We start from the raw sequence: 15,988 nt of genomic DNA on the forward strand, positions 1-15,988 counted from the left end.
GGTTGAACAACTACTGGTTATTAAAAGACTTTTTAGACTAGTTATTAAACCGCCAGAGGAAAACAGGAAAAATTTCTGTATAACACGGCTGTTTGTTATCACACCAAAAGACAAAAGAAAGTATTCAGTACAAAAGCCTGATGTTTTGTGATATTCAGTTATTGTTCTGTATGATCCTTAACTTATTTATGGTGTTTTTAGTTTGAATGTAAACAATATATTTCTTAGCTGTGTAACTATTGCTTATTAGTAGTTGATATACAGTAGTTATAGGGGCTCGACGCTGATATCTAGTCTATGCATTTTGGCCCTGCTAAAAGTCTATGGTACTTTTGGTACTCTCTACTAGTATCCTTTATTCAATACCTTCTAAATCTTCTATATGTTTATTATCCACGTTTTCCTCATAATCCTACCACTGTAGTTTGTGTGCTTTATAATTTTTTTGGTGAGCTTATAAAAAGGTCGTCATATTCATGACCGATTGTAGTATTGAAATAAAAAATGGTTTTTCATGATTTAGTTTTGGTAGCCCCATAGAAGGTAACCATTTTCTAAAAAAACACTTACCTCTGCTCTCTATTGAATTCAAACGACTCCTTTAAACATTGGTGCTGAAATAGTAATCTTGCTAGCAACCTTTTCTTCTGTAATCTATAATCATTACCATTTATTCTATTGGCTGTATGTATATTGTTGTTCATCTTCATTGAATCCATTAAGCGTGTGTAATCATTCTATTTTTATTTGTTGAGGAAGAATCATGATCGTGTGCTCGACACATGATTGTATGTAAAGATGAATAATGCTCACCTCGTGCTAAGATTAATGGATGTAATTTTAAAGAAAAGATAATCAGGGTTGGAAATATTAAAGCAACATAGCAAAAAGATAATAAAATAGTTTAAGAAAAAGACAAATTCAGTGGCAAAGAAACTGTGGCAGGATGAGAAAAAAACAAAAAAATATTGAAGTACTGTAATAAAAGAGGGTAACAGTGCAGAAGCTACTCAAGCAACATAAAAGTTCTAATATTGTAGGAACATGGTGGAAAGGTGCCTACAGGCCAACTATCCTAGCAATAAAAAATATAGAAAGATGTTCCAGAAAAAATAAGATTAATCTGACACTAGTTGATTGAAAAAAGAAAGCGAGGGAGATTAAAAAGGAGTTATATGTACTTACATATGCACAAAAGCAAACAAGAATAAAATAAATTAGAAAATTCCTGTCGCCATACTGTTATAGCAGCATGAGGCATTGACAGCACAATGTATTGACAATGCAGATTAATTTTGGTTGCTGCAACAACAAGAGTATTCAGACTACTACATGTACATGTATTGCCTTTTTGTCGAAGAACAAAAAAAAATGAACTGAAAATGTAGATTTAAAATACATACCACATGTAATTCCAATATAAACATAGTAGAAGCTGCCCGGAAAATTGGGCTATTGACAAACCAATTTGTTTCACCTACATGTATGCATGACTAGTTTTACGTTGTTTATCGGCTCTTCACAAAGCAGCCTCTGCTAAAGTTTGTGTATAATATTCTTCACATTTAAAATAGTTCGATTTCATGAAATGCAAAATATGGCTTCCAACCATTTACAACAAAAATATAAAAGTAATCATGGATGAAGCTTCTGCTTGGATTTGCGTTTCTTTACTCTCTTGTGCAGTTTCATTCAATAAAGGACATGCAATCAATATTTTATTCTATCAAAAAAAGAGCAGTTGAAAGTTGCAATGATACTAGCTGCTAGGAATCTACTATATTGGTAGTTCACCATACTAAAATAATGCCAAATTAACTGTTAGACACAAAATCTATAAAATAATCATATTACATGTAGTTTTGCAAGACCGTGAACCATATATATAATGCCGTAGAACCAAGCAGCTAAACCTTAATTAGTACGGATATAGTGGTCACGTACAAAGCTGTTTAAAAACTGAAACACTGTTTCACATAAGAAACAATGGTAAGCACATATTTGCTTGTACATTATCATTTCCAATTTACTCTTTAAGCGAGTTCTTTGCATTTTGCTCAGTCATCATCATGATTCACGGGTGGAATTGGCTGCAGCTGATTGAAGACACCACCAATTACCATGTATACATATTCAGTCTGCCAGTTACTAGTGTTTGATCTTCTGTGAATGAATTCTTCTTGACTCATTGTATCACACTCATAATTGCTGTAGAGAGACTCCACATATGTGTTAGCGGCATAGGAAGCATCAACAGCAACTCCCATCAGCTTGAAGTGGCGCTGAAAGAGTAAGGAATACACTCTTTGGTAAATGATGGATAGTGCATCATTTTGTCAAACAAATAATTGTGGCAATTTCTATAATAAAAATTACGACCGCATATGAAAAGTGCAGTTCAAAGCTTTTAAAAATTACAGAACTTTATAGCTTGATGCCTACAAAAAATTCTCAAAAAAAGTTTGCATTACAAAGCTATCGGTGTTTTTAGATATCCTGTGTTAGTATGTTGGGTTATAATTACTTCCTATTTTTTAAAGAAATTCAGAGGTCTGTTTTATTTTTTGTATACGAGGACACACAATGGTCTATTTGATTAAGCTGTGTTGGTATTGGGTTAAAGCATGTGCCTCAATGTGTCGAATAATCAAGTGGCCCAAGATTTTTATTTATATTTAAGTATTTGTAAGCTATAGTCAAATACTCAACTTATAAAAAAAAATTTTGGTGTGTGCCAAAACATCTCACTAGATTTATTTATAACCTATAATAAAAAAACAAAGAGATAACTCCCAATATTATGGAGCAGACAAATTATTTTTGCTTCTCCCATTTTGTTATTTTGCTCTGTGTACCCCTGAGATGTAGGTAAAAAATTTAAAAAGTATTAAGTTAAAATTTTAACTCTTTCATCTAGCTCGAGGTTTAAAAATCAGTTTATATATTATAAAAAGAGTCAGGTCCATGTCTTCATTCCAGTTTGGTTTCCATCTCTATGTCTGTGTACCAAGTTCAGTTTTTAACTATTCAATTCTGCCTGCATCTCATATTTTATGCTGACACCATCAAATCTTAAAGCTTTAACATTGTCTTCAAATCAAAAAAGTTAAAGGTTTTGTTAGGATTATATTTGCTTATTTTTTACAATGAGTCACACACAGTAAAACCTTTGTTTCGTCATGGAAGTATTTTATAAAACAATTACATCATTGTAAACCATAACTAGTTGATTGGCATCTATCCAAAGTCAATAGCTGCTTGCTGACTAATCATTCAATTCAGTTTAACTGCATGCAGATTTGAGTTAACAAGTCAAATGCAAAGTTTATTAAAGAGCTACCAGTAAAATTAATGCAGTCGAGTTTCTAAAGCTTTGGATTGTCTAGTCAGAAGCGATTAGGGAGAATAAATTCAGTTTATGTGGCAAATTCATGAGTATTTCAAATTTTCAATAAATGATAACCTGCTTGTTCTTGCCAGTTTAATTATTTCGGCAAAGCAAACAACAAGAAAACGACTAATTCACAATAGATTTAAGCCATAATTGATTGATAGGAAAAAGTCAAAATAGAAAGAAAATCAAAACTCTGTATATTTCAAATTATGCACAGTTATAGATACAGGCAAGAAGTGAGATATATGAAACATGTATTCATGAGTTTCATAAACACAATAACAAACAATTTTACCAATGCACATCTAATATTGAGAAGACAACTCCATTACATCTTGTTCAGCTTTTTCAAGTTACTTTTTATGTACGACAATACTTACAGATAGATTGTGTTATTCTAAAACATCAACCATTTCAAAAACCTTTTTAAAAAATACCTATAAGTTGTAAAGATTTTTAAAAGCAAAGACAGCATCTGAAAACCATAATTATGATCAAGGCAGTAGATCATAGCTTGGTACAATATTTTAGCCTTACAACATTGTTCAGGGTCAATTTCCATATTTCTTCATAATTTTGTAAATATTGTAATTATATACTCACTTTCATCATAACCTTTGCATCCTGTTTTGTAATGATTCCGTCGTTATCCGTGTCCAGCAATGCAAATGGAATACGTTTTACATCGCAAGATACAGAGGAAATTTTTGCTAGCGCTTTCATAAACGCTAGAAAGTTTACTATTTCCTCACCAGGAAGTGAGAACTCATTTAGAAATCCTTTAAAAAGTGCATCTTCATCTCTAGTGGGATGGTATGAGCGAATTATTTTTCTCATTTCTGAAGCGACGATTTCACCATGGGCAAATTCTTCCTGAAAATATGAAAAAGAAATCAAAGTTAAGGTTACTTCTTGCTTGTTTGTTTATAACACGATTGTAAAATTTAATAGTTTTATATTGATAGCTAAATGACTAGCAACTAGATGTTCATGGCTAATAAATCAATAAAGTGCAGAAAATTTATCAGCTAATAATATCAAAAATTAGTACAGGAGAAACAGCTTTTGATATATTTATATGTAGTAATATAATGTATATATTATATATATATTTGAATATTTCATATTATAATTCATATAATATTTCATATTATATTAAATTTAGTAGTAATGATCTAAGAATCTGCTTGTTGATAATGCAGTCATTCAAGTAGGTTAGTTTATTATTTGTGCCGGTATGCAAAGTGAAAGCTAAAATAGAAGTCCAAATTTTACGAGTAAAAATTGTCGAAAATTAACATAGAATTTGTAAATGCGATAAGAAATATGTTTAAAAACTGATAGTCTGGTATGGCTAGATTTATTGTAGCTTTACTGAGCTGTCTTGCTTTAGTGGTATCTAACTAATAAAGGAGACGGATTTTTAAGAAATACACGAATATTTCAAGTTGGTTTAAAAAGATAATAGCAAAAACATAAATTACGCGATATATTAAATAATAAACACATTTTATTTGAGAACTGAACAAGAGTTTCAGCTTGTTAACTGTATATTTATATCTCGAAAATACACAGAGACCAATGTGCCCAACTGATATGCTCTAGACAAAAATGTAAAATGACTTAAGCCGTTCCAGAAGGCTCACTCATAAATTGCCCCGTGACCGGATGCATAACAACAACAAAGGCACACCCCAACCAAATCATCATAGTATTGAGCAATATAGGGTAATATAGTAGGACCCACAGCATGGGGTAGGCTAGCGCTGTGGATACAATATGTATACACACCACGCTGTATATAGAAGGATTAGGTACACATTTTAATATTTAAAGCTGTCTTTTACTGCTTTTCAGCTTTACAGCAACTCAGCTCACCTAGTCTTTAAGCCTAGCATTGGTTGACACAATCGACACATTAACTAATCAGTCAGAACTACAGCTTTAGATTATGTCTTTTATCTGTAGATAGATTAGAGCTTAGTTCAGCTATTGATTGCTTTAGAAGAGTTGAAGACTTTAACTGGTGTACCACAACTCCAATTAATGGTGAGCTGGTTTCACAAAAATGCTTTCAAAACTGAACTTACTCCCTTGGCATTTATTGCCAAGCGAGTAAATCTTTACTCTCTCTTACTCTATTGGCATCTTCTATTTGCTTAAATACTGGGGAAAAGTTAGAAGAGCTTACTCACCGCTATTAAGATTCCTGCTGTAACTAACAAATATTATTCAATCTTACAATGATCGGGTTTTTGATAAAATCTGCTAGTCCAACTGACCAACTCTAAACTTTGCAATTTTTTTGGCCAGGCCACACAATCCTGTTTGTTTTCAGTGTTTTAGAAAAACAAAGGTCAAAACATAGCAAATACTCTATAGTGACACTCACACATTACCTATACTTGACAATCAGAAAACCTTCCAGATCTTATCGGACTCTCTAAATTTTATTAAATATCTAATGTTACAAGAATATTTTTGCACCTCAATAAAATGTTTGCAACTCAAAAATGGTATTTAGCAGAAACAAGATTCCAAGAATTTGTCTTTTTAGAGCCAATGAAGTAAAGGTAAGCAACTTTATTCTCAAAACTTCCAATTTGTAAGTTTACCGTGAATAGATGAAACCAGTGATGTATTTCATTCACACTTAAATCTAGGCCATGTTCTCTCAGTTTTGCAACAACTCTTCCTGGCACTGTTGCAGCAGCCACCTTTCTTATTGCTGAAGTGCACTTTCCCATTCTGTCAGTGACGATCTAATCTTTTGACTGGAACGCGAAACTGTAATCAATTTCATAGTTGCATTTAACACAAACTCCTGACAAATGGGTTTTTAAAAACAAGCCATCCAGAACTTTCACTATTTATGTTTGAATAATTGTTCCAAACAAAACAATAAAAACCAATCCATTTTTAAAGTTTACGAGACTTCGATTGGCAGCATTCTCACCACAGTTAACCAAATTTGTTGTGATTGCGCGCCACGCCACATACGTATGCTCCACCAAGTAGATTGTTATGTAATTTCATTGCTGACAAAAATCTTTCACTAGCTTTGAGAAATTACTCACATGTACATCTAGTTTGGTTATGGCAAGTTAAGTTTCTATCAAGTTATAAAATTTAAGATACAAATTTAATCAAATTAAATTAAAACTCTAGTGTTTTGAATGTGGCCGAGATATTTAATATTGTAACATGACTAGTAATTTCAATATTTTCAAGTTTAGTAATAAAGACATTTTTAAACTTGTAGTTTGTTACTCTATATTTACAACCTCAAGTATAAAAGTAAAAGCTTTTCCAATGGTCATTTTAAAAACAACACTAAAGAAACAATATAGCCGCTTGCCTTACCTTGATATGTTAACTTATTTGCTCATAAACCCTTCTCTGTTTTACAAATGATAGAATGATTGTAACTAAACACCAAATATGGTTTGTACTGTCCTATAGATCCTAACAATGTGAAATTATGTCACAAACTATATGTATATATTGCTTTAAATCTTTTAGCTACTCAAGTTTAAAACAAACTAATGTTTTCTACAATACAAGCCATAAAGCCAAGTATTTAAAGTCTTGACCTATATTCCCTAATAATTGATAGCCTAATTTTAACAGATAAGTGTTAGTTTTGAAAGTTGTAACTGTTAGCATTTGAAACCTTTTTGTCATCAGATAGCAACAATTTTTTTTCTATTTTTTCATTAAGTTAGTTAAAAAATTGCATTTGTAACATTTCTCAGAATTCTTATGTATCCAAACACACTAGCAATCATTTTTAAGATATTTCATCTATATATCATATTTAATTTATTAAAGACAGCTCAGTCTTAAGATATTGTATTTAATGTATTATTTCACGAAGCAGCTCACAGGAAAAACTTATTTTTGTTTGTCAACATGTATTTTTCAAGCATGTATTGAAAAATTAACACGATAGCAGACTAGCGCAGCCAATATAATATTATATTACCAGAATATGATTTATTCTCAAAAAACAGGCAAAAAGGGGGAGATTGATAATGCTCTTCTAGCTTTTCATGAAAGCCTTTTTATAAAAGCCTTGTTTTATAACATTCATTGTTTATTGTTAAATTCTGGCTTCATCAGGCCATGATTTTTGCTGCTAAAACTGACAAAAATGCAGCTGAAGCTAATAAGTGGTAGTTAGTAAAAAAAGCTGTAGTGAGAGTTCTGTATACAGCTGCAGATCTGTAATGGTATTTAGATTTGGAAAGTTCTAAGTCTGTGTGTTTTTTTACCATAAGTCATACACGTAGTGAAATGGTCAATCTTTTATAATTATTTTTGCAAAAAGTACTGAATGTTCAAGTATTTTTACGGTTTTCTTTCAGCGTGATTTAAAATAAATTACTATTCTTGTACTAAACTGATGCCTGCAAAAATTACCAATAGCCTTGTTTGCAACAAGTAATATAGTTGAGGTATAATTTCCGTTAAGTTGTTTGTAAATTATAAAGTTTACAAATATTATTTTAGTCTTAATCACAATATGACTCATGATTTTATGCAGTATTAAGAAATATCTAGTTTACTAATTCAGCAACATATTTTATGTAAATAAGTTTAGCTTAGTGTTCTACGCTTATTCCATTTGCATGAGTATGCATGTATTTCATGCCTGCATTTCATGCATACTCATGAAAATTGGGTTTCACCAAAAGGTTTGGTGAAACAACATATTATCAGCAGAATTTAAACCAGTCAGAGACAGTGGTAGTGAGCTTAGTTGATGAAGTCAGTTTGTGGAGATGAAAACTTTAGAGTGAAACAAGCAATTGATTCATTTCCATGAGTTTTTCCAAATATTTTTTTGAAAATGTAGTATCAACAAAATAGTTTAAGACATGTATCGACTATTAGCATATTTTTCGAGCTCATAATTTTGGTCAAGTTTGACAATTTAATACTGTTAGTATGAACAGTTAAGATTGACAGTAAATTTAATTGTAGTATTGAGCAATAACCAATTTAAACTAATAGTAGCAATATTCTACTAGTAGGTGCTTTTAAGAGCCAGGGCTCTACATCATTTGGCCACAAGATGCCATATTTTATTTACTGGAAATGGTTGTCTCATGGAATTTTAAAAACATTTTTGAAGATTTGAGTTACGGTGTTGCGTATGCATAAATGATTAATTCTGTTTTAGATCATCGTTTTCAAAGCAAGCTGAAATCTTGAACTAAATTTTCAAGGTCCTATTAGTTTTTTTGTCATAAACACAGTAAAATCTCCCTGCAGAGTAATTATCAAACATAGCAGTTTTGCGGCAGTAATTTTGCCCATCCAAGACAGTAAGTAAAATTAAAAAACAAGAACACTCAAAATGTTTTTTGATTTCCATGTTGTTTCATTAATACCAAAGCCGTGTCTGGTTGATGTTGTCCAGTAAACAATTTCCACTGTTCATGGATGATTTATTCATTACAATAGTAAATAAATAGTAAGATAAGAAGTGAATGCAGTTTAGCTTTTTAGTAATCTCTAGCTTTCGTGACTGAATCTTATATAATTGCCCTTAAGTTATGCTGGTTACACGCAAGGTCAAGGCATAAAGCGAAAAGGCAACGTTTGAATGAATTTGAAAACTAACCACCGCAGTAAGTAAATGATATTATACTTTTTTAATAACTATGGGCTTCAATCAATAATATTGATATTATATTATAAAATATTATATAATTAAATATAAATATATCTAAATATATTATATTTATATTTTAAAATATTCCATGTGTTGTAGTGCTATGGTGAGGATGTTGCTAAGTTTGATTTTCTGATAGACATGTTTGGAGTGACAAAAATATGGTGGAAAGTGCTGCTTTGATAAAAAATTTATTTTTTTGAGTTTAATAAGTTGTAAAGTAGTTTATATCATTTGAATGTTATTTACTTGTTTTCAAGTTACTGTTGGCTAGGACTAGCTATAGGTCATGAAAGGCTTCCAGACTATAAATTAAGAATTGTATAAATCATGAGCAAATTTTGATTTTGTGTAAAATCATTCTTTCTCAGGTCTGGTAACGTTTGTGATTTTAGTTAGGTTAATCTATACAAATTTTTTTTTCTCATGTATGTCGTTTTACGTAACTCTGTTTTTATTTTCAGGTGCTTTAATTTGATTTGGCTTGTTTATGAGTCAACTTATTTAAATTGTTTCAGCATTTGTGAGCATTAAAGAATTTATATAGCAACAAAAAGATACATCAAATTTGGGATCTAAAAGTTTGCTATAATAAAACTACTCAAGAAGACAATTTAGCAAATTTCAAGGAGGTCATGCAGCCTAGGACATCTTAAAGTTTCAGACAAAATATTTTGATTAAAATCTTGTCATGAGCTGTTGTAACAAAAATGCTGTTACCAAATCCTTAGAAATAAATAATTATTAGTAGGTAGAGCGGCTAAAATCTAAACAGTGAAATAAGTTGTTTACGTTGCTAGAAAACTTAGTTAAGTTCAATACTACAAAAGCATTAAGTTTTAAATCAAACTGCAACTCAAATAAGCTGTGTTAAGCGAATAGAAAAAATTTTATTATATTTTCATTATGATAGTTTTTTCAATTATTAGTTCACATTATTAACTTATTTTTTCAATTATATCAGCATTATTAATTGTGCATAATCTTTAAAATCTGTGGTGGTAATGAAGCATATAGTTACTCTTTAACAGATTAACTTCATGTCTTTTATAAATTTGCTGGTCGTTGTTGATAGAATGGGTTCTTCAACTTCAAAATTCACCAAGGGGAGAAGTCCGTCAGTGCCAAAGGCTGTCATCAATATACTGGAAGAGTACAATGGCAAAATGATGAGCAAAGAAAGGATTTATCACTGGCACAAACTTTTCAAGGTTATTTTGTTGGCTAGACAATATTTGAATGTAAAGATAATTGTTCACATTAGCAAATAGTTTGCGCGGCATCTAAGAAGCTAAAAGACTTTGTTTGCAGGTTTTTTATTTTGGTAATGCTTTGAACAGTTGGTGGTTTTGCCTTTGAAGCCTCTAGCACTAACTGGTTTGTTTGCAACTGAGTAAGTTAACTTTGCTTGCAGCTTTGTTCCTTTTAGCAAAAATCAAAGATTTTGGCTGGCTAACTTTTGTTTTGAGTAAAATACCAGTTCACTGCTAACAACTTACTAAGCTGACTTGGTTGTTTGTGGATTTTCATGTTTTCAATAAATGTGCAGTTGAATTTGATAATAAAGATGTGCATGAAAATATTTTCATATGCATAAAAATGATATAAACTGAAAAACATGTCTTCAAAAATCTAATTCACAATTTATCTAGAATACCTTTAGGTACAAGTATACATTTTAAAGATATGGTTAAGGATGAACCTGCATCAAATTTCAGTATATTTTATCAAAATGTATCGGTATTTTCCCATCATTTGCATTTTTTTATGTTTGAGGTGATCTGAATTCCAGGATATTGCAAGACTAAAATTGGTAACACTTTCTTGTGGTTAAAACGATCAAATCAAGCAAAAGTCCAACAATTATAATGGCGTCTATAGTTGCAAAAAGACCAACAGAATAAAAACATTTGATACTAAAACTTGAATGTAATGGCCGGCATCAACTATATCAACTAAATGATAGCAACTAGTGATGTCATTTCGCACATATTTTTTAAGTGAGCGTTTTTCCCGAGATCAAGTTTTTTTCGATTTTGGTCTGGAAACACCCTAATAGTCAAGTAATCAAAAACATCAACGAAAATTGCAAATAGTAGAAAAGTGCTGATACTTTCTGATAAAATTTCTTCAACTTGATTTATAAGCCATAGACCAGTGCAATCGAAAATCCTTCAATAACAACAAACATTTGTAGAGTTGTTTTTCATTGCAAGTCCAAAAACTAAAAGATTTCTAGCACCAGGGATTAAAAACCTGTCATTAAATAATGCAGTGAAACAACTTTGAACTGAAAGATCTTGAACTACCGGTATTAAAATTCAATTGCATAAAGTTAAAAGAAAGGAGCTTATAATTCATCAATGGCCTATTTAGCATTTGAAATTTATCTTCAAACTAGTTATAGCTAGAACAGCAACAGTTAAAATTTGCCAGCGTAAACATGCTGTGCTATAAACGCTATATTTTTTGCGCCAGTTTTGGTTCAGGAGCAGATAGTAGCATGCAAAGTGATGTTTTGCACTGAATCAACTGACACTAGCTTGAGCGTTGTAACCAAACTCTTGAGTGAATAATATAATGTATGCTTCTTTTTCGTATGTATTTTACTGCAGGAACAATTTGATGGTGACGAGATCAGCATGGATGAGTTGAAAAAGATATTTCTGGCGTACTTTCCAGATCGAGATGCAGATGCCATCTGTGCTGAATTTAAAAGAAAGTACATTTCAGATAGTGAAGAGGTGGTCAATTTTTTGTCTTTCATGAAAGCTTTCATGATGACCCGACCTTTGTTAGCAGGAATAGATATTCTTCCTTTTGTCATGCTCGATGCTAACTGCGATGGAGTGATTAATAGAAAGGAAGCCAGAGTGTTGATTGAAGTGAGTATACTAGCTTGTTCTATGTTACTATGTAGCTATGCAAAACTAAATATTCTAAAGCTCTTTGGATAAATGCTATAAATTTTGGAACTTATCAATGTTATAATAAACTGATAAAATGATATGACTGTTAAAGTCTTAACCACCTAAACTAAAATACTCAACTAACATTTTTTGTTGAACTTGTAGCTCTAATTTTGAATTTGGTCGCTGATTATGCTTTGTTTTAGTCTAACCATGTTTATGTTATGAATGTTGAATATGATTGCAAAAAGGGTGTAAGGTGATACATTTTAGCTATGCTTAATTTGTTATAAAACTTCATATTTCACGCCTTTCAACCATAATATACAATGAGCAAAAATAAAGAAAACCCAAGTATGTTAAAAACCATCTAACGTCTGACCTGTCCTGAAAAATACAATGAGAATTTCTAATGTTCTATATAAACTATTAATCTATATCAACTGTTTTAGCGCCACTACACTCTGATACCCGTTGATACAGAGCCAAGAAAGATTGCCTACATGTACATGGAAGAGCTTTACAGTGACCATAGAAATGATATGATGACAAGAGCGCAGTATATAAGTGATAGGCGAGACTCTAGAAATTACCATCATGGGGAAATACACATGGCCCTTGCTGCCATCAGCAACATGTTGCAGTTCAGCATCGCTTTCAAATAGTAGAGTTACTATGGATGTGAATTGTCTTTCTCATTTTGTAATGGATAATCAAGGCTCTCTTTGCGTGAATGACTAGAAATATGTCCAAATTGCAACTGCATGCTAAATGTTTTCAGTATTGGCATTACTTTAGTATGCATTTAAATTGTAAGTTTTTACTATTCTAGTAATACAATAAATTTTATTGTGTTGTTAAAAACATTTGTTTATTTAGTTCGGGCAAATACATTAATGTTCCTATAATTTAGCTTCTTTTTTGTTGAGTCACAGAACAGAGAAAACTATTTCGATTGTCTAATTTGATTCAACAAAAAATTGATCAAACTCAAGTATTTTTGTATCAATTTATTGCCTTAGATTATTTTTTTCTTTTGTCAAACAGCGCCTTTTTTTTGTTCTAAAAAAATGCACAACTTACAGTAATGAAGCAATAATTTACAATAACAGCGTTTTCTCTTATTTGTATTGCTTTCCAAGGATTAAATCAGTTCAACAGGCAGTATCGTGCATTGAGTTTATAGCATTCAAACTTTTATTTTCCATAAAGAAGAGTCATGGCTAATGTTACTTGCTGTTACTTTATGCAAGACTAGCTGCGCTTTCCGGCGTTGCCCGGGTTTTAAAAATCAGCTAACAGATAATGAGAAGTAACGAGAGTTGCCTGGCTCTACTAGTAGTAGTGGTAGCAGGCCCGTATTTGCTAGAACGGCTGAACCGCCCCAATCTTTTAGTAATTTTCGGCGGCTGAGAATTGCAGTCTAAGCTCATTCACTTGGAATTTCCATCTACATTGTACTAATTATTAGCGCTCGAGCTCTAGTTGCGCTCTAGTGCAACTAGCTAGTAGTGGAGAGGCTCAGTAATCTACATGTAGTATTAGTTTTGCCTGCCACTAATGCAGTGAGTGAGAGATTTTTTTCTGCATTGAAGCGAATCTAAACATCGATGAGGAGCACTATAGAGCAAGCTCGTCTAAATAATCTTCTAATATTACACATATAGATGTATAAAGATTTTGAAATAGTTATAGTATCAGTTGTGCAAGATTTTTACCATGCAAACATTGACAGAACAAGAGCTACTGCAATAAAGAAGGAATAGCTCTTGTTCTGTTAATGTCCCTTGCAGACATTTGTAGTGTCATGAGTTTAAAGAGTCAAAGAAAAACTTTTACCTACCATGAACAATAAAAAATAGATTTATGTAGATTTTGATGCTTACAATTGATTGCATTTATGCATACTTAGAGGGTTGTTGATGCTTAAAAAATCCAGAGCTTCAGGACGCTGCCTCGACCACCGTTGGGGGGCTTAAAGATGTAGTTGCGTCAAAATTTAAGTTGATCTTAAAAGAAAGCATTTTTTTTTTTCTCTATCAGTTGATATGTTGTTTGTTGTGTTACGCGATCGCATTGCCAAGATATTTGAAGATTAAAACCGAAAAAATCTGATCGCCGTAAAAACGCTCAGGCCACAAAAACGTGCCCAGCCTCGCCAAAAATGATGTCACGCGTTTGGCAACCTGTCTCTATCTCTCGTATTCACATCGGCTATTTGCGATAAAAGTCTAGTCTTACGCGGCTCTATTGGCATATATCTTATTTTGTATTGGCTCATGTTGGCTAGAATAAAATTTTAAATCCTGCTATAGATGCATTATTATGAATGTTTAAAAGGCCTCAAATAACGAAAATTGAAAATTTGTTCTACTCACTTTCTCCAAATGTTGTGTAAACATTTGGGTACCGACTACCAATTCTACCGGTCTACGGTAATTCTGTCAAGTCACTTTATGTAGAACGCGGTCTTTGTATCAGCACAGTTCTGCAGCTACCCATATAAACGATATACAGCCTCCCATAAGCCCCGCCCACATTATGTCGCCTATTACCTATTGCCTACGTACTAGTTTCTTACTAGTATTCTTACCGAATACTAAATAATTGAAATAAGCAAGCCACCTCTTTGAAAAGAATATAGACAGGGATAGAGTTTTAAGGATGAGAAGTCTGTTGCAAACTGGATTTGAACTCACATTCTCCAGTTCTGCGGACACCCATATACCATATCCGATTCACTACAATATTCTGCAAATCATGTTTTGCATTATCTTCAACAATATTATTTTATTATATAATTTTTACAAGCAAAAATATTTTCATCTCGGCATAAAGCTTTTATTAAAAATATTCATCAAGTCGTGGCCACTCACATAGTATTAGCTGATACAATAAGACAAATTCATCTACTGCAACAAACTCAAACAAAACATCATCCAGCACGCATTCAAGTCTCGCTTTCTCTTTTATGGCAGTTTCCACACTGACAAAGCTTCTTCGGCTGGTGGGACGACATAAACATTCTGTAATCAGTAAAACAAGTAAATGTAAACAAAGTAGATGCAATAAATATGTCATTCATAGATATGTCATTCTAAAGCGTATCTATTGACAGCTTCCAAATTGGGAGTTAAATAGATTGCGAGTGTAATTTTTAAAACAAATAAACATTTAATAAAGGCACAAGTACGCCAAGCCAACGATTCAAAGCTTTGGTTCTAGAAATTAAAGATTTGCAATGATCAATCGATTTTACCCACTTCCTACGAGTGAAAATAATTTGTAATCATGACTCTAATTTACCAAAGGAAATTCAAAAAAAATATTATAGCTAGGTAAAACGGCAGATAAGCTATGAAACGATGATTGGAGATAGCAAAGAATTATCATTTTATTAATTAGTATATGTATTTATGACTATAAAAAATATTACATTTACTAAAGTATAGAAGACTCTAAGTTAATTTACCTCCATTCTGTCTTCTTCTGCAGGAAAACGCTGCTGACGCCTGTCAGCTTTGGCCATAGGCTGTCTACTCTAATCTTTTACTAAAAGTTGCTCAGATAACTCTGAGTAGCGGTCGCTCGAACTTGAAGCTATTTTAAAACTAGGTATAACTTAGTAATTGTTGAAACGCGTTGAATCAGTAACGATGAGAATGAATTCTCTAACGATGAGAATCTTCGAGATCACAGACAACGCGTTTTACGAGTGATAACATTTATTACGGCCTATATAAAAATTTTGCATGCATGATTGGCTAACGAATCGACCTCATATTTATTGCTCGTGGTTTCGTTTCAGATACCTTGCTTGTGACGTCACGAAATAGGCACCCGCTGGAACGTGAGCTTTTTAAAAGAGGGCCTCATTCAAACGCATATATCTCTGGACAGGGTTGGTCTACAAAGACAAAAATGGCATCAAATTGTAGCTGATGTTTTAGCCTTTTATGGGTCCTAATTTTATTTTTGACGCAACTACATCTTTAAACCGCCCCC

General features: G+C 32.2%; 2 protein-coding genes across 2 annotated transcripts; one reads left to right on the forward strand and one right to left on the reverse strand.

Moving 5' to 3' along the window:
- Positions 1–2,057: 2,057 nt before the first annotated feature.
- LOC137405058 (neuronal calcium sensor 1-like) lies at positions 2,058–6,141 on the reverse strand. Its single transcript, XM_068091284.1, has 3 exons — positions 6,010–6,141; positions 3,998–4,267; positions 2,058–2,282 (listed from the first exon to the last, which is right to left on the reverse strand). The coding sequence occupies exons 1-3, from the start codon at positions 6,139–6,141 to the stop codon at positions 2,058–2,060; spliced, it is 627 nt and encodes a 208-aa protein (XP_067947385.1).
- Positions 6,142–10,150: 4,009 nt separating this feature from the next.
- Positions 10,151–12,648, forward strand: LOC137405059 (S-modulin-like). The gene is made up of 3 exons (XM_068091285.1): positions 10,151–10,285; positions 11,690–11,959; positions 12,436–12,648. Exons 1-3 carry the CDS (start codon positions 10,151–10,153, stop codon positions 12,646–12,648), a joined length of 618 nt encoding a protein of 205 aa, XP_067947386.1.
- The last annotated feature ends 3,340 nt before the right edge of the window (positions 12,649–15,988 follow it).

Source organism: Watersipora subatra, chromosome 9 (genome assembly GCF_963576615.1).
Source record: "Watersipora subatra chromosome 9, tzWatSuba1.1, whole genome shotgun sequence".
NCBI lineage: Eukaryota > Metazoa > Bryozoa > Gymnolaemata > Cheilostomatida > Watersiporidae > Watersipora > Watersipora subatra.

Coding starts and splice junctions, on each gene's coding strand:
- LOC137405058 (XM_068091284.1), bottom strand. CDS start 6,141: ATGGGAAAGTGCACTTCAGCAATAAGAAAGGTGGCTGCTGCAACAGTG. Junction 4,268..6,009: donor ACTGGTTTCATCTATTCACG/GTAAACTTACAA, acceptor TCATATTTTCAG/GAAGAATTTGCCCATGGTGA. Junction 2,283..3,997: donor ATGCAAAGGTTATGATGAAA/GTGAGTATATAA, acceptor TTACTCTTTCAG/CGCCACTTCAAGCTGATGGG.
- LOC137405059 (XM_068091285.1), top strand. CDS start 10,151: ATGGGTTCTTCAACTTCAAAATTCACCAAGGGGAGAAGTCCGTCAGTG. Junction 10,286..11,689: donor ACTGGCACAAACTTTTCAAG/GTTATTTTGTTG, acceptor ATTTTACTGCAG/GAACAATTTGATGGTGACGA. Junction 11,960..12,435: donor AAGCCAGAGTGTTGATTGAA/GTGAGTATACTA, acceptor CAACTGTTTTAG/CGCCACTACACTCTGATACC.